This window comes from Poecilia reticulata, chromosome 11 (assembly GCF_904066995.2).
Source record: "Poecilia reticulata chromosome 11, P_reticulata-male-v2, whole genome shotgun sequence".
Taxonomy (NCBI): domain Eukaryota; kingdom Metazoa; phylum Chordata; class Actinopteri; order Cyprinodontiformes; family Poeciliidae; genus Poecilia; species Poecilia reticulata.
Window position 1 is genome coordinate 6409053 of NC_088840.1, and position 18964 is coordinate 6428016.

General features: G+C 41.2%; 1 protein-coding gene across 1 annotated transcript; it reads right to left on the reverse strand.

Moving 5' to 3' along the window:
- Positions 1-1570: 1570 nt before the first annotated feature.
- On the reverse strand, positions 1571-6361 carry irx4b (iroquois homeobox 4b). The gene is made up of 6 exons (XM_008421425.3): positions 5843-6361; positions 4665-4826; positions 4434-4543; positions 4005-4161; positions 2798-2951; positions 1571-2710 (listed from the first exon to the last, which is right to left on the reverse strand). Exons 1-6 carry the CDS (start codon positions 5885-5887, stop codon positions 2175-2177), a joined length of 1164 nt encoding a protein of 387 aa, XP_008419647.1. The 5' UTR covers positions 5888-6361; the 3' UTR covers positions 1571-2174.
- Positions 6362-18964: the final 12603 nt, after the last annotated feature.

The following is an 18964-nucleotide window of genomic DNA, read 5'->3' on the forward strand; positions in this document are numbered from 1 at the left end:
TTTTATTTTTCTATTTATGGGAGGGATCTTCCTGCTGTCCAAGGTTGACAAAGTCAAAAAGCGCCTAATGAAAAGAGACGCATCGCTGATTGCAGCTATATCTGGAGCCGAGGTGGAAGTGGCATCGATTTAACAATTTAGCAGCACCCTCCTCTGTGTGTTTCCATTAGTCACGGCTGAATACCACCCACTCCCCCCTGTACACCCACTCTCACACCGCCCCATTCCACGCCATCCAAACACACACAAACAAACTCTGTGGCGCACACACACACTCAGCCAAAGCTTCAGAGGTGTATCCCTCAGCTCCAGAAAAGGCTTTATATCATCTAAAGGGATTCCATTACAACGCCAGGACACACCAAAAACACTGCCATGCTACAGGATACACTTTTTATTTTTGTGACTTAGTGCATGTGCAGGCCATGGTGTAAGTGTACAGTCGTGTGTTTTTCATTTCATGAGTGGAAACTGTACAGGATTTGACTCTGATCGCTGAAGTACATTAGAGCCTACGAGTTATAAAAGAGTCGAGGATTATTATGTTTTGAAAATAGGATCATGTGCTACTCACTGACTGTTTCCTATAAAGGAGCTTTTCTCAAAAAAAGGAAAATGTTCTGTGAAGTTAAAATAGCAGTAATATTTCCCTTAGGTTTAGGTCAGAGATGTCACATGTCAGTTTGGAGATAAGTGAAAGAAATCTCAGAGAAATTGAGACCTAACTGCTAGCCATTTAGTGATTATGCTACCGATTTGAAATCACTGAATATTAAAATGTTGCCCTAAATTGGGATATATTGTGTGTCTAGGCTTTAACTATTACCAACTTTTCCAAACTGTGCGCTGCTAGCGTAACTAGCAGCTGTATCGATGTGCCTCGCCACCTTAGACTCAATCCACTCTAACCCCGCAAATTTAGGATTTGCGAGGTTATCTCTTCATTTATGCACTAGCATTGCAGGTGGTATTCTCCTTTGCTTTTAATAATTTGGAAATTATCTGCCCAAACTCACGATAAGCCAGTCAGGCAGATTGATGCATCAAGCAGCTTCTGGAAACATATTTATAGATAGTAACACAGGCAATGTTTGTTAAAAATGTTCTATTCTTAAAGTAATCAATGTTAGCTAAGCTAGTTTGGCTTAAATTTCTAAAATCACAAAAAACTGGGGTCTGTGTAAATAGCTTGCTAGCCTTCCCCTAGCTGTGAGTCACTTGGACAATTTTCAGTATGTACCATCTTTGATGCTGCTGACTAACCCGACGGCCGTTTACAAATTCTAAAAATTTCTGCTACTCCAGGTGGATTTAGAGCCGATTGATGAATCATAGCTGATGTATCGATATAACTAGCAGGGCTAATCAATGTAACTTTAGCTTTGTTAAAGTTACGTTATCGTACACACCTCGCACAAATGATGGTCGGAAATCCAAAATTTTCTCTGTTCTTGGAGAACATAGAGCGAACTGATCAAGCTTGCTAACACAGCTAGCAGCCCTAACCACCATTCTTTTTGCTTAATAACAGTGATGCTATTCGGCTAAACAAGCTGAGTAAGCGAAAATGTGTAGATTCCTAATATATGCTAGTATAACTTTTTATAAATTTGAGTCGTTTTAAATGGACAAGATCAGCTTGAGCTGAGACCCCTGTCTGACCTTTGACCGGTCTGAGGATTTCTTCACTTTTTCTCAGATTTGCAGTAAAAAGGCATCCTTTGAATACACATAGGGGAACTTTACTGATGATACCTTCACAGAATCTCATTTTAATATCTAAACTACAAATGTAATTCATACTTTATCATCAGTTTTCATCAAGCAAAACTCTGAATTTCTTTCTGGGTGGAAAGTGTAGGAGTGTTTTAGGACCAGACCAGCCTTACAGTATAAAACAGACACAAAGATGGCTGCAAGTTGCATCCCTGCTACATGGAAAATTCTACTGACTTTTTTTCTTTAGAGCTAAAATAATTTCTTTACCATTAAGCTATGGTGGCAGAACAAATCCCATTTAAGAATCTAAAGTGTTTTGGGTTTTTTTTGCAAGGAAACAAGTCCTCTATTGGAGAACTTGATGTTTGAGGTGCAGTCACTCCGTTCCATCATGAAAAGCAAAATGTAGACTTTTGTTTTTAGTCCATACGTCCCAGTGCTACAATGTTGATAGACTACAAGCATGGTGTAGACTGCAAGAGTTCAAAGGACTGAACAGACGTCCCGCTGTCGTTGAGGCCTTTCCACGCCTCCGCTGGTTTGGGCTGCTGGAACGGAGGACCGTGGAACACCCCGTCCACCCACTCTCTCAGTGTGGCCACTGGAGACTCTTGTTGCCTGTCCACACTGGTGAGCGCCATGTTTGTTGAGTACACGGGAGAGGAGGACCGGGTCGACGATAGCATGCATGGGGGGTATTCTGGTGGGGAGCCAGCTTCTGGGGGAACAGCAGTGTGGGCGATAGACCAGATTTTGGGCTTTGTGTCAGGACTTCGAAGGTTTGGATTCATGTAGAAGGAGCTGCTTTGATGGTTGACCGGTGTTAGTTTGGGGCAATCCGCAGACAGTCTTTGCCCATGTGGGTGTTCTGCGCTTGAGTTTGCTTCTTTGCCCTCTGGTAGAACATGCGACTTCAGGTCACTTTCAGAAGCATCTGACTCCACCATGTCGAAGTCTTCGAGGTCACTCTGCAGTTCTCCACATTGTTGATCTGCAAAAGACAATCAGTTCAGGAAACAGTGAGATTGTGATGCCAATTGCATGCAAAAGATGAGTAACTGGCTCTGGACTTTCTTACCGTGAAGGTGTGTGCTACTTCCAAGCGTCTTGTCGGCTTCGCTGCTGTCCTCATCACAGCCTCTCTCATCAGACGTTTTACAAGCTCTTGGTGACCATGTCACCTTGTTTTCTTTTTTTAGTCTCCTGCGTGCGTTGGCAAACCACGTAGACACCTGAAGGACACAGAGAGGCATTTAAAATGAGTTCCAGATGAAGGGAATAATGCAAGACCACCAAAAGTAGAAAATGTCTGCATGACATTCGGAAAACATAACACAGCAATGAATATTGAGTTGAAGACGTACATTGCCAAATTTTCTGTATTATCGTCATTTTTCCTTAAGCTTTAACGCCTTGGTACGCAGGATTAGGATCGTCCATCCAATTGGCAGGGTTTGAATCAATGATACATACAGGATGTAGCCCACCAAATATTACTTCCAAGCTGTCTATGGAATCATAGTACTGCGCAAACTTCCATTCAATATATTGTGGAGCACTAAGAAAAAAAGGAATGAAGTGTTACCATTATAGGTGTCATGAGATGTGAGACACTGCAGTCCTGATTGTGTCAGCATGACACTTTGCCTGGTTAAGTAATTTTAAGCTGTTAAATTGATTATTTCCTTTAAAAGTTAGTTTTCCAAGTAGTTTAGAGTTTCCAGGACGTCTACTTCCTTTCCAAATAGCTGTCCGATTATGTTGATTGTCAACATAACAAGATTTCTTGCTGAAGTGGCCTTCACCTTTTAAATTGTGTAGAGGGCAAAATTTTGGATCATGGAGAACAGAAAGTCATCAGTGATGAGAGAAAACGAAATGAGAATGATTTTATAAGCACTGTGAGAATATCCATTAGCCGCTAAAGACGATAAAAGTTGGCATCACTTTGAAGCTAACCATCAGCCCTAAACCTAATTCTATCCTTGAGCGAATCTGGACTGCGTTTTAGCATTTTTACAGCTTAAATCAAAACTACACAGACTAATTGATTCTACACAGAACAGAAACTCTTTGTGTCAACATGAAAAAGGACCATTTTCTTATTAGATTTGGACAAACGTGACAAATGCTATACGTGGGGCAGCCAAACCTGGACTGGAATATTGACTTCAGATTATTTGTAAAAAAAAAAATATATATATATAACTGATTCATTGTTTCATGTTTAAGAACTCATGTAATAACCATTAGGTATTGTGCATTCCTGGAAAAAAAAAAATCACCTGTGTGAGCGTCATCCTGGTGATGATGGCCAGCATGATCTTCTCCCCCTTGGTGGGGTACGGGTTCTTCTGGTGCTCCTGCAGCCAGGCCTTCAGGGTGCTGGTGGTCTCCCTGGTGGCGTTCTTACGACGGGAGGAGCTGTCCGAGCAGGAATACCTGAACCATCGACAACAGACATGGGCAACAGAAAGAACATTGTTGTAAAACAGGTTCTTTCGTTTTTTTTCTTTCTGTTTAGCACTAAAAAAAAGTCTTGAAATTTACCACAATAAAATGTTTTCATGTCCATGACCACATTCAGACAGTTTTACAACATTTACATATGATAATAATGTAGTGTATTATTATAAATATTAAACAGTAGATGTTTTACCAAGTAAATGGTTAAAATCTCAACATCTTTCAACTGTGAGAACGAGTTAACTTACCCATATCTGTCATAAGGATATTGACCAAATGTATATTCATAAGGGTAATAGGCGGCGCTCTGAGACGTCCCCAAATGCACGGGTGCAGTTTCTTTGGGATCTAGCGGCCCCTAAAAGTGTTAAAGTTTAAATATCAGACATACAATTTCCCTACATTCTTTTTCTGACCTGTGCAAAGTGGTTTCCATTTGTATCAGTGCTAAAAGCATCAAAGTGAGGCCTGGCACTCACCCTGGAATAGAGAGAGGAGGCATCGCTGGCGCATGTGTTGTAGTAGCTGTGGCTCTTCGTGTAAGCGCCGCCGTAGACCCCGATGCCGCTTCCAGGAGGAAGCTGGTGGCCAGGGGAGCGCAGCACCGGGTGGGACGCAGGAGAACCAGAGGTCATCAGAAACTGTGGACAAATCAGCATCAGTAATTTTATTCAAATGTTCCAATATAATAGCATAAACCTCTAATAACCAATCAATTTGTTTTTTAGTTACGTCAACAGTCTTCATATCCAAACAGCAGCAAAATGAACAAACCATTGCTAAATAAAAACTTTAAGGAGAGCTTCCAGGAAAGAACGTTCAAACTAAGAACATAAGTAATTGAAAAATGAAAACAAATGCACCAACAAATGCATAAACCAAAAATCTACATTTCATTTAAACAGCTATATAAAAGTTAATCACGACAGTAAAAAAAGATAAAACATGACCAACATTATATACAGTTGATTAATCACAAAAACAAGTCAATAAGTGATGTCACATTTCAAATCAATATATTAAGTCAAAACTACAAGAACCCAGTAAAAACTAAATTAAATTAAGATAAAATGTACATGTACATTAATCACAACAATAAAACAAATACATAAAATTATTAAACATCTATATAAACTAACAAAAAGTGCCTAAATAAATAAATAAACTAAAGCCTTCAGAAGCTATCTAACAGTTTATTCAAAAATAATAATATTGCAATTTTATCATTTTGATTACTCAAGAAATTAAACTCAAAGTGCCTCGTGGAAACTAGTAAATCAAACAATTAACTGAAAATTCATGACAATGAAGCTTAAGATATAAACACAATACATAGTTATTTTAAACCAATATAAATTCAAACCAAAGGCCAGTAAAATAAACAAATAACTGCAAGTAAAACATGAGAAAAAACAGAAAAGGTAACAATAATAGAATGAAATTTCAAAATGAATACAGATGTAAAAACAAAACAGCAAAATAGATCCGGTGAAGTGAGTATAGAGGGATTTACTGCACAACTCTGTTTTATCTTTGAAATATAAACCAAGCATTATTTACTTAAATGAACGAACAAAAAGAGCTTTTCGCAATTTTCTCCATCAACATAGTAATAAAGTTAATAAATCAAAATAACTTTTTGCCGAGCAGTCTTCACCTGTGGTGTGGTGGAGTAGGAATATCCCAGCTGCGAATACGCCATGGTTCAAAGTAGGAGAAAAACGCAAAAGCTGGAAGAAAACCGCGTGGCCACGTCCAACAGCATCCGTACCACGCGCAGCTTGTTTTCCCACGGACACTAATTCAGAGACACTCTTATGTTCCGTTTGGTTTTTATTGTGTTTTTTTGTTGTTGTTTTGTTTTTTTAGATCACAAAATCATCAACGCTCTGATCCAAGTCGTGGCGCGCAGACGTTTACGCGCAGCTGTCATCCCTGCGCGCCTCAGGTTGCGACTTCTCCGCTTTACTCTCTCCGCTGCCGCAGCTTTCTACAGCCTCCCTGCTCTCCTACAACCACCAGGCTTTGGTTTTGTGCGTGCGTGTGTGTGTATGTGTATATGTGTGTGTGATCTAAGCACGCGTCTCCCTGTGATGCGCTCTTTGGATTTTAAGGCGCGTCTCCTTCTGACGTCAGCCCGGTGTTCCCATCAGGACGAAGAAACTCGCCCAATTAATTCCCTCCCAGCTTCCTTTCAGCCCCTCCATCCAAGAGGACTGGGGCAGATCCACTCAGATCCAGTCCCCGCAGGGCGCGAAGAGCGCGTGATCAATTCTCCAAACAAACACCCACAGCTGCGATGTTTGCACGCGCTACAAACATTTTACAACCTCGCGTGGCCAGAGGAGCGTTCCGGAGGAGAGGGACGGTGATGCGTTGACACCACATTGACACGGGATGATTGATGACTACAACCTGATATTAGCATAATCGTTTTTGCCTCTGTAGTTTAGATAACTTGTCACCGCGGAGAAATCTCGCTGTCACCCACATATTCATGAGTGGGGCGGTGGAAGGGAGGGGGAGATTTCAGGTCTCCCCCGAGCAAATTAATCAAACAATAAACAGTCCACGCATTCCCTTGAGTAAGCACCTTTAGCAGCTGAATGGCTTGTCATGTTTTTAATAACCAAGTCTTAAGATGCGCGGAGGAAGTGGGAGCGTTGTTTCTTCAGCCCTTTTTGGTCTTAGAGAATTGAGGGGATAAATGGGCAAAGTGGTAGATTTAAAATGCAACAATGTTAATATTCTGTAAAACAAAATTTTATAGCTATCCTGTGGATAAAATAAGAGGGAAAAAAGCAAGCTGTGAGAAACTAAATCAAAGCAGCGGTAATTAAGGTTGGTTTTTTTTGCTAGACACTATAAAATGTAATTTTGTGGGGTTGTAAAGTTATTTAAATAGTGTAGATGTAGCAGCCAACTGTTACTCCCAGTAGCAAGTCTGTTTATATGGGTTGTACTATGTAGAAATATTCTAAATGGGCAGTATTATGTATTTTCTAGGCACATAGAGCCATTTTATAGAACAATCAAGCAGCTGTTACCTTCAGCTTTTGTATAAATGCTGTAAATATGACACGTATCTTAACCCTCCCACAGTTTTAGTACAACGTTTAGGCAAATGACGATCAGACAACTGGAAAGCAATGATGGGAAGAGGGTCGTCCTGTCACACCGTCAGTTCCCAAAACCACTCGCCAAGAGAAGAAAAAAAACAGTGCACACAGGGTCAGTCCAGCTCCTCTCATGCACAAAATAAAAAACTCGTGGGTTTCAAATGACCCCGTCTCTTAAGACCATTAGAGGGTCAAAAGAAATTTGATTTTGCAATCCGATGGCTTAAAATTTGCATCTCTTTAAGAAGCTTCTGCTCTAACACTTTGCGTTTAGAATGTCATCACAATGTTTGTCCATGATGCCGTTTACAGCCATTCTTAGGAGCGTTGCACTGAGAAGAAGTTCATATGAGCTCAACAGACGTGCAGTTCCATCAGGTGTTTGCTAATTGCTGCTGGCTAGTCTGAAGGAGCTGAGTGGGAGAGGGTCGCTCTGTGATGAGGGAATAACATCATACTATCCCACTTTAACTCAGTAAAAATGAAGAACGATCAGCCCATTCTACTTATGAGATCGGTTGCTGTGAAAACCTAAATATTTTGCAGAAACACTTTACCTCATTCTGGAGAGTCCTTAGGCAATCGCAGGCTAAAAGGGAACTTTAGGTCTTTGAAGGAACACATCTCAGCCTATTTCAATACTTGAGCCCATCCTCCCAATTGATGGGCTTAAGGAGGAAATTAGAATCTAGATGGATTTGTAAGTCAAGAGTATTTTGACCCAGGTCTTTCTTCGCCAGGTCAGATTTGAACATGAACCACATGACTGCACATGACTGAACCACATCTACCCGTCCCCTACTTCATCCTGCCATAATTTTGGTTATAAGGCACCAACATTCTTGAATTCCTTCATAGAGGCAGAGACTGACCGCTGACCTGGAGGCAGCGATCATCACTTTCTTGTTGTGAAGAGAAGCATCCAAACTCCTGTGGCTTCCTACTACCACAGGAGGTGGTAAGATTATTTCTGTAGTGTGGTTATAATGGGCTCAAAGGTGACTTTCCAAAGCAACCTTGAGTAAAAACTGTTGTTCAGAGTTCTGAGAATCATAAGCCAACGCAAATGTCTGCACACCAATGATATAAAAAAAACCCATCTGGAGCATTCTTCTTAGAAAATGTTAGAGCTGGCTATCTCTGGAGAGAAGATGGAGTCCTGAAGACTCTTCAGTGGGAGAAATTTGGGCTTTTCATGGGAAAGGAAATTCAACTAAGCATATTAAAGCCACAACAAAATGTTAGAACACTATATGTAATCTTCTAAGTTTAACTGAATATTAAACAAAGATCTGTCTATTAATGAGTTTCTCTGGTTAGATGTTCTAATGTATATTTTTCTAAAACAACCTTCAAAACTAAAGCTTAATACTGCTGTTTTCAGTTTGTTTGTTTTTTTTATCTTTGCCAACCAGTTAAAATGTTATTATAGAGTTCTTGTAATAGCCATGTGTACTTTGACCTTAGATACTTTCCCTTTAACTTTGACCTGGTTTAGCCCAGATCCTGTTTAGGCTCAGGTTCAGTCAGCAAGCATCGTCCCCATGAATGCTGATGCCTCAGACAAATTTTTGGTGAATGCGTGATGGTCTGTTTTTTTTTACTTAAACACAAACTTTCTGGAGTTTTGTAATGACCCTGATGAATGACACAAGCCAAAACATGTTGGTCTGCTAATAATGGTTCCTCAGTCTTTCAAGAATCTTCAACGCTCCAGATCTTTGTCACATTCCATGCACATTGGATGTAGGTGAATTTGTGCCACTAACTTTTGAAAATCTAACAACACACAGGACTTACTAGCTTTAGCTTTCATATCACATCATAGTGGTGAAAACAGAGAACTCAAGGGTGGAAGATATTGGAGCTTTCAACTCACCACTACGATGTGATGTGAAAAGACGATCAAGCTCCTTATCACCTTCCAAATGATCAAGAAAATGTATTTCTCTGCTAGTCAAATGCATTTTGTTTATGGCACATGATTCAAATTTCCGTCTAATATCACAAGTAGACAGAAAAGGATAATTTATCTGATGACTTCCTGTTTTCAATGAATGTACTAATGTCCTCAAGTTCTAGAAAGGCAGACACTTAAGATGGGAAGACAACTCAACACTTGGCTTCTATATACTTCCACTTGTTTGGGGCACTAACAAGAATTGTAAAGGAGTTACAGAGAAACTGAACAACTATGAAAACAAAGGAGAGTTGAGTAAGTAGCTTTTCGTGCAAGGTTCCGAAGTTAAAAAGTGGATGAAGGGAAAAGGACGCGCGTAAAAAGAGACAAACTTGGGGAGCCGAAGAAATCGTTAAGAGCCGGGGGGATCTGAAATGGAGCGAAGGGATGTGGAGAGGTAAAAGGACAAAAATATTCCCAGTGCACCCAGAGTGAGGCCGGAACAACAGAGCTGCATCACCAGAAAGCATCTTGGTCCCCCGCCGGGGACGGCGCATCTGTGTACCGGTCCTTGATTGACATTCCATTTGTCCCGTGAAAGGTGCTCATATACCGAACATGGACTCACTGTCTTTCCCCTCATCTGTGCTCAAAGCTCGGAAATGAAGCTATCTCCCTGCGCTGGCGTTGCGCGTCTCCACACAAAAACATATGTCATTCAAAGAAAATGGCAATTTGTTTAGCCGCTGACAATGAACATGATTGGGTTTAATCTTTGTCTCGCTGGTGTTTATGGTGAAATAACTTGTGAGGCTCACAGAGACAATCAGACTGCAGATGGAGTTGATCTTTTTTCTTCCAGGTTGCTGCCCAAGGAGGGACCATAATGCACGCATAGCACACAAGAGGTGCGCGGGTAATGCTATTTCCCTCTTTTTGAATATTCAATAAACTACTTGTATATTAAAATATGGTCTGTTTATAAATTTATGCCACAGCTCTAGTATATATTTCTTAAGGCTCTGCGTTCGTTAGACCGTGATTATTTCTTTCTGATCTCGCTCCCCTCACATCAATCATTCATTCTAGATGCTCCACAGAAAAAAAAGGAAAGAGAGGAAACTCATTCTTTCGTTCTTCCTTCCTGCAGCAGCTCCAGCTATTATACAGAAGGGTGAGGGCGTGGGGGGGGGTTAATGATAGAAGCGTGTTAATGTGAGCGGCAGAGGAGGGATGAGCGCTGAGGAAAGTGTTTGCAGGAAAGAGCCAAACAACTCCAATCACAAGTTCCTTCAATCACGGCGTGTTTCGTGTTTGAGCGTTTTCTACCTTAAGTCTGAAATCTATGCAATTTTAATCTGTTTAACATGTAGATGCTTTTTCAGCCTCTGTCTTGTTTTCTAGCTATTTCACCTTTTTAAAAAAAAGGGGGGGGGGGGGGGGCGGTGGGTATGAAAGTGGAGTGGTTATTTTCATAGTTTTTTTTTGTTTGTTTCCAGAATGAAACCAAGCATATTGGTGTCTCTCACAGTCCGCAGTCGTTCAAGTTAATTTGAGATTCTGAAGTTACCCTTGGGTGTCAGTGGTTGTTCAATCTGTCTGGGTTTTCCCCAGAATGGACAGCAGCCCTGTCCAGGTCAGACCTGACCTCTTGCAGTTCTTTGTTTTACTTATTGTTATAATGGTGAGCTGGAGAATTTGTATTAGTTATAACCAGTGAAGATATCAAATATTATAAGTGACAACTAGGACAGGGACTTTAATATGTCAGTTTTAAAAAATTCATTTTTACATATTTGACATGTGAAACTTTTTATAGCAGTTATTCGCTTTATTTTATTTATTTTTACATACAATGGTTCCAATTGGAACCCATGTATTTGTGTGTTTCTGTTACACCCGTAAATCTGATGCACAAGCGACATCAGCAGACAAAAAACAAAGCCGCTTCTCTTGGCCAACCGGGGGTTCATTTTTACTTAATGAAACAATCTGATTGGACGCTGGAAAAGACCATTGTTGTGTGCAAGTTGTGCCAAATAAGGAGTTAGCCTATCCTATCACCTAAACTATTGAAGCCTAGAAAAGCATGTTGCAAAACATGATGCGGCAAGCAAACTGATCCTCTACACTCATTCTCCACACTTCACAATAAAAAGAAATAAGAAGTATTTTTTTCAAAGTAGCTTCTTTTTTTGTGACCATCACAAAGTTCTAATCTCTTTTGGATCTCATTTGTGCTCCTAAAAGAATATTATAGCCTTGACGAAATGTGGATTGTGTTTCTCTCCACTCTAGCTCCTGACTCTGGGATCGTGATTTCCAAATGAAATAGACTTTACTTTCATCTGAAAAGAGGACTTTGAACCACCCGGTTCTTATTCTTCTATGCCCGTGTCAAGGTTCTGATGTTGATTGCGGTTCAGGTTTTATCTGTGCGAACTGATGTCTTGACTTCATCCTCAGTTCGCTCCTTGTGAAGCTCCCCCTAATTCTAGAATGGATTTTAATTGACAATCCCCTCTATCCCTGTCGCCAGTGCACCTTTTTACTTCTATGAAAAGGCTACAACTTTTTCACAATGTTGTAACTCTCTGACACACTGAACCAGAAGCAAATCATGTTTGTTCTATGGGATGACTCCATATATCAGGAGATTCAGCCAGCACACCAGGAAGCAGAGGGGTAACATGAAGTAACCGCATTTTTTTTTTTTTTTTTACCAAGAAAGATACAGCAAGTTCTGAATGAGAGATGAAAGTAGCCTCTTTCCTTTCGACCACAAGACACGGCCTCTTGTTAACCACGAAAGCACACACCTGAGAACAAGAGCAAAGAAGGCTCGACGTGCTCCACAAACAAGCCTGCCAATACCGAGCAACTTGTCCGACCACCAAGCAGCAGCTATGCTAGCATCTGCCTCCGCCCCCCTCTCGTCTAATAAGAGAACCGTCCGACTCCAGAGTGAGAGGCTATAAATGCCCTGGTCTCCTCATCAATGATGCAGGACACCGGAACAGAGACAAGCTAATCCTCTTAGCCGCTGCGCAATGCGCGCGCGGGTGTCTGCGTGTGTGCGCGCGTGTTAAAAGAAGCAGATGCAGAACTATGTTGAGGCGGGTTCAGGCTACAGGCAGCTCTTAAGAGTGTGTACAGTTTGGAGTTGAGCCCTGGGAGGCCAGCCGTATTCCTCCCCATCGCTTCCACTTCATTACTCCGGCAGCGGACATACATTATTCAGCTCCGCAAGCCTCGGTCCGCGGGGACCGATAGATAGAGCCTTCAACAAACACTTTAACTCACCGTCATTTGCTCAGAGATCCACGCTGATTGTTTGGTCATTTGTGCATCGCAGAAGCATTCATACCTTCTGAACTTTTGTTTTCATAATAACCTTTTAAGCACAAAGTTCTGTGTGTGTTTTGTTTGTGTGATAGACTAACGAAAAAACAATAAATCACTGAAGTGGAAGGAAAACGATACTTGGATGCCAAACTTTTCTACAAAAAAAATACAATTTGGAAATGAACATTTGCATTCTTTACCTCTGAATCTTAGTTTTCTACGTTTCAAAGGAGCAAAGTTGTGTTTGGTTTTTTTTACACAAAATAAACTCAGGTTGAATGTAGAGCATTTTTAAACTTCCTTTTACAATTTTTTTATTCTCAATTCGATTTAGGTCTGAACTCGGACTGCGCCATCCCATCACCTGATTATCCATTTATTTAAGAAAACCAGTGTTTTTTTTTAAAGCGGTGACCCCCAGGGGGAGCCAGAGGGGCATTAACCCTAATTCTAAGATGAGAAGAAAAAATGGAGCGGAAACAAACTGAATCCAATAAATTTTTCAAGCATACATTTTTTTATTGAAATTTGTTAGAATAAAATGTGATCTGTTTTTCAATCATTACAAAATGTAAGTTAAAATCTGTTAATGAAATGCCATGATTATCTTTCTGACTGGCTACCAGTCAAAAATACCAAGCTGCTTTACTCCTTTAGCTGACCAAGCGTGAAACGGACGAAGTTTCTGACAAGAAAAACCCCAAAAGAACCGTCTGGCATTTCTGCTGTGGAGAACACAGGTGCAAAAAACCTGAAGAACTCCTGGCCAACTAAAATTAAAGTTATGAGGCAACATTTACGATAAACAAATATTGTCACCTTCCTAAAATAATGACCTAAGTCTTTTTTTGTTTTTGCCCAGTCCCCCCACCCCAAAAAAAAACATTTTATCCCACCTCAACTATGTTATTTTTGTCTGTGTTTAAAATGTAATGCAGAATTATAACAGTTGAAAAATCAGTATTCTGGTGTGCATTTTAACTTTTGTAGGGAAAAGATAAAAAAAAATAAAAATGATAAAACCTTGAAAAATGTTGGTTGTTAAAAATGCAGAATATTTCTAATAATTATTTGAATTCCTTAATGAGACAGAACTAAAATGTAAGATGATCAACTAGAAAACAAATCCCCAAAAACACAAAAGTATACAAGAATGCACATTTAATAACAGAGTTGTATCTGTGAGTCTGCTTTACAGGGAACTCCACTTACTCAGGGATTCATCGCTTCATTTCTAACAGCAAATCACTGCTTAGACCTCAGGTGCCATCCTCTGGTGTTTTGAAGCTACTGCAGCTACTGCAAAAAAAAAAGTGAGGGATGGGGGATGCAGTGATGTGAACGTCTCTGTGTGGTGTTGTTACCCTCAGGGTGCAAAGAGCTCAGCTTGCAGAAGTTATTGACCGGGGTTAAGGGATCAGCCACAGTGTGGTGACCAAACCAAAGACAACAAAGTAGCCCTGAGTGTCTGCATGCATAGTTACACTTAGGTGTGGTTTGCATATTTCATGTTCCATCTCTGGCTGGACCTCCCAGGATTTAAGGCCACCAACAGTGTCGGGCTTTAAATGAACTTACTTAGTTTTAGACACAAAGATGAGTTACTGAATGCCTCACGTTTGTGGTTAAAAACAGAAAAAAATCACAAAAAGTCACAGAGAAGTTAATTACTATATCAAACTTAATTTTCCAGAGCTCAAATCAAGTTTATTTCTATAGCTCATTTCAACAACAAGGCTGTTCAAAGTGCCTTACTTTGGACACATTATGAAACAAGCAATAAACATAACATTTTGTCAAATATCATCACAATCAAGAAAATGTACATCAATTATGTCGATCAGTGTTCCACTTACTACTATTCAAAAGCAACTCTGAGCAGGTGGAGATTTTAGTCTTGATTTAAAGGAACTCAGCGTTTCGGCTGTCCTCCATTTTTCTGGAAGTTTGTTTCAGATTAGTGGAGCATAGAAGCTGAATGCTGCTTCTGCATGTTTGGTTCTGGGAATGCAAAGTTGACCAGTGGTCCAGTGGACCAGTGTTTGATACACCAAGAATAAGACATCTTTAATATGTTTTGGTGCTATACCAAAACTTGTGAAGACACCACTGTAGTAATCAAGGCCACAAAATACAGGGATGAGTTTCTCTAGAACTTGCTAACACATTAGTCCTTCAACCCTGGAAATGTTCTTGAGGTGATAGAAGGCTCGCTTTGTGATTGTCTTTATGTGACTCTGAAGGTTCAGGTTAGCTCATAGCTGAGTGGTACTAAAGGAAATGCTTATTCTAGTCATACCACAAAATAAAAATCCAAAGAGATCCTCCTTTTTCTCCAAATTCAAGGACTGATTGGGGCTTTAAACTATTAAATGAACCAGAACTCACACAGCCCAGCTGACGGAGAAGTTGCATGTGATATCAGTCCGTTAAGTGCTTCTTTCTAGTGTGCTGACGTTCCCCTGAGAGAGGCTGGGGCAATCATTTCCTCCGATAGCCCCTTTGGGAGCGAGGCTGCTGGTTTTCTGTGTCCACTCCAATCACGTCGCTAATGGAGAGGCGGGTTAGCATCTGTGACAGTGGGAAACCAGATCTCCACTCCCCCCAGAGTGTGTGTGTCTCCTGCAGATAAACAGTTGGCAGGTTTCCCCTTTCCCCATGAACGTGCGCGAACACACACACACACACACATGAAGAGGGAAACGCAAGCTGGACGGGGTTAATACACTCCATTAAGCTCTATTACCCTAAACGACTTGGGCAAATGAATGAGGACTCACATTGCATCGCAAACTGTTTGCGTGCGCGCACGCACACGCACACATTTCATGTGTAATTACACTGTGAAGATATGTGACCCATGAGTCATATCTCATTATCCACCAAGTGAAAGACAGCAGAGGAAGGGAGGAAGAGCGCAGCGTTACTACTGTACACTGGGCACAGTCCACGTCTTCAATCTGCTTCTCAGACAAACCAGCAGAAAGCGTCTCTCTGAAAGGCGCTGAAATGTTTATTTCAGCGGGAGGTTAAAAATGATTACAAAGTTCAGGCGTAGTTCAAGACTGCTGCCTCCATAGAATTTGACTACTTGTCAGCAATGCACTCCAAAAATCTGTTTTGCTCGAGGAGTGGCAAGAAGAAAGCTGGTGTTGAAAGAAAACTGCAAGAAATTGTGTTTGCAGTTGCCATAAGCCGAGCAGGGATCACAGTTTCTGATCATGAGATACAAAACTATATTTTTTGCTATACTTTTCATATTCTTATGTGTAAGAAATCTCTTCAAAAAAACTCTTATTTTTCTTTGATTTTCGCGTTTTCTTTTAGCTTACAGCCATCTTGAATTTAGCTAAGCTGTTTTTTCTGGATTTTGCCAGTTCAATGTGCTTTACATCATAAAAAAATCATACAGTCACCAATTGTGAAACAAGCAATACACAATATATTTTGTCAAATGTCATGGATCAGCTGCAGCAATCTGATTTATTTATTTTTTTAGGCAGACCTGTGAAGACACTACTGCAGTATTCAGTGTGACTAAAAATAAGCACATGAGTGAGTTTATCTCGATCTTGCTGGGACATTCATCCTGTAATCTTGGAGATGTTCTTCAGGTGATAGAAGTCTGACTTTGTAACTGTCTTTATTTGTCTCCAAAAGTTCAGGTTTCCAGTTATTACAGCTAGTTTCTAGCTGGAAGGTCTGTGCTGATTCTAGATCGTTCTTCTTTAGGTCCAAACTATAATTTCAGTTTTGCTTCAGTTCAGCTGGAGAAAGTTTTGGCACATCCACACATTGACTTGTTCAGATGGGTTCAGAGTCACCTGGTGACATCGTAATGTAGAGTTGTGTATCATCTGTCAGTTATGGTAACTAATCATATTTCTTGCTATAATCTGATCTAGCAGCAGCATGCAGATATGAAATAGGAGGGGTCCCAGGATTGAGCCTTGGGGTACCCCACATGTAACATCTGCCTGTTCCGATGAGACACATTGACACAAAGAAATCCCTGTTCTTCCTCCTTGTGACATCTCCCTGGAGGCCTGTTCTGCTGAGCTGCTGCTGCTGATACACTTGGACTTGTCTTTCAGTGTCTCTCTCCTACACAAAACTATTGGTTAAGCTTTTGTATGTGCTGTCTTTTGCCCTGTTGACCTGAAATCGGCACCGAGCCAATCTGTGCTCAGCCGTGTTTCTGAGCTAAAGGAATCGTCTAATGGAGTTAGTACTGCCGTTAACATTTTGCTTCTCTTTAACACAGAAAGTACTAAAGGGGGTTTTCCTGTCCTTTGTCGCCACATGCAGCAGGTGACGTGATGGATTGTTCCAGGAGAAGCGAATGCTGTAAGTCAGCGACTTGATGCAATCTGTTGGGTTTCTTTAAATTTGTTTTAACCAATTTGACTGCTTTGTTTGAAAGCTGGATCAAGTTTGAATGTAGAGTATGCTCGGACTAAAATAACTTGTTTTGTGAAGTGCCCTAAGACAACTTGAGTTATAAATTGGCACCATATCAATAAACTGATTTGATTTCTCTTGTTTTAAGAACGTTTGTGGTCAAACAAGTAGTAACTGTGTAGCTAAAATGCAGCCCAAAATGCTCTTTGCATGTGAACATTTTAACCAAGAGTTTACTAGTTCTATCACCATTCAACCTATGGTTTGGTATTCTCTTCACATGTATTTGTGGAACCCTTTTCTTGCTCTCCCAGACATTTTACACACCCAGAAACCAACAAAAAAGAGCAGAGATCACATATGCATTAATTCTCTGCTGCTTCCCTGCCCAGCACCAACACACCCGAACGTCTGAATGGATTCTGAACAAAGACGCAGCGAGTCCACAGTCCCCCTCAGGACTCTCGCAGCAGCACACCAAGCTACGTTGCTGCGCTAGAACAAACCGGTGGATAAACACCGTTTCAAAATGGCTGAAAGGAGCCAGCGATGCGAACACCTAAACACAAACCGTCCCTAACCCCCACCCCTCTGTCCTAATCTGTCTCTTTCCTCAGATTATTGCCATGAATGGGCACACAAAAGAAAAGAATCATCACTCCCCTCTTTAATAGCATTTGTTGCGTGTATGTTCCCTGTATATTAAATTTGTCTCCTTTAAAAGGGAGTGACAATGTTTGCCATTTGTCTGTATGCTACTCGCAGCTGCACCGAGACAATAAATGGAGGCTAAGCAGCAACGACGCTCGGTAAACTCTACATTGTGGAGCTTGTTGAATTACCCATGAGTTTTGATACTTTGCCTTTGTGCGAATAGCTAATTCCACTAATCCCTATGGAGGAACAGTGAATAGCATAAATTCCCTATGATATCTTGTTCAGGCTAAACATTTGCTCACTTACGTACACACGGAGTACAAAAAATTCTTCTATTCACAACATTACAACAGATTTAACCCCTGCGCCCCGCTTATCCTCAGTCACATACTTTGTTGCGTCATGGAAGTGAATTTCCATTTGAAATTACGGCTCAGCAGCCGACGCTCACAGGGTCCCAAGATCATTTCCTTAAGTTTAAATATTTAAAAAATTGTCCCAATTGAAAATTTCTCTGGAGACTGTTCACACAAATTGAGGTCAGTTTCACTGAAGCCAATGAAACACTGACCTGTCCTTTTGCGCTCCCTGATTCTTTCCAACACCTTTGTTACCCCTTTTCATCTCCCTTTGCTTCTTGTCTCATTGTCCTACATTTTTTTGTTGTTTTTTTTCCACCAGCCTCACCCGCATCTCATTCAGTTCCACTGGACCTCTCAGCGGGGCTATAGATTCCTAACTTGTCTACATTTACCCCCTGAGTTGGCCAGCCCACAGGCCTTCGAGGAAGGGCGTCTCCCCTTTTAGCGCCTTACCATTCTCCCAGAGTCAGCTCACGCTTTCTGTTTTCACGACCTCCGACCCCAGGCCATGGCAACATTGGCAAGAATGTCAGGAGTGATTGGCAGGATAAAGAGTGCTGGGACATCTCTCCTGCGCAAGCGGATTTGGGGGGCACTTTGAGGGGGCGAACAATGGCAGAATTTGGCTTGATTGGATCACTGATGAGCTGATGACTGTCAAAAGAGCACGTCGTCTTTACATAAGCCTGATTATCTCTGCATGGCGGATGGAGCAGAGAAGAGCAGGCGAGCTAGTCGCTGTGGGATGAGGTGCTGTGAGGAGGTAGGGGAGTTTGCTCACATGGAGAGTACGTCGAAAGTGGGGGGGGGGGGAAGGACGCACAAGAGGGGCCAGGCTACAGGGCTTGGAGTTCTCTCATCCGCCGGGAATTTTTTAACAAATCTATTCATGGAACGACGGACCCTTACACATGTGGGCATGACTGCAGGAGGATAGTTTAAGGGTGAGGATGTGAGGGGGAGGCGATGGCACATCGAGGGCAATTATTGTTCGG

What these genes read in the sequence shown, in the direction of transcription:
- irx4b (XM_008421425.3), bottom strand. Translation starts at nt 5,887, where the DNA reads ATGGCGTATTCGCAGCTGGGATATTCCTACTCCACCACACCACAG. An exon ending in TATCCTTATGACAGATATGG is followed by an intron (nt 4,162 to 4,433) that starts GTAAGTTAACTC and finishes TCGATGGTTCAG; the next exon opens with GTATTCCTGCTCGGACAGCT. An exon ending in CCAGGATGACGCTCACACAG is followed by an intron (nt 2,952 to 4,004) that starts GTGATTTTTTTT and finishes TGTGTCCTTCAG; the next exon opens with GTGTCTACGTGGTTTGCCAA.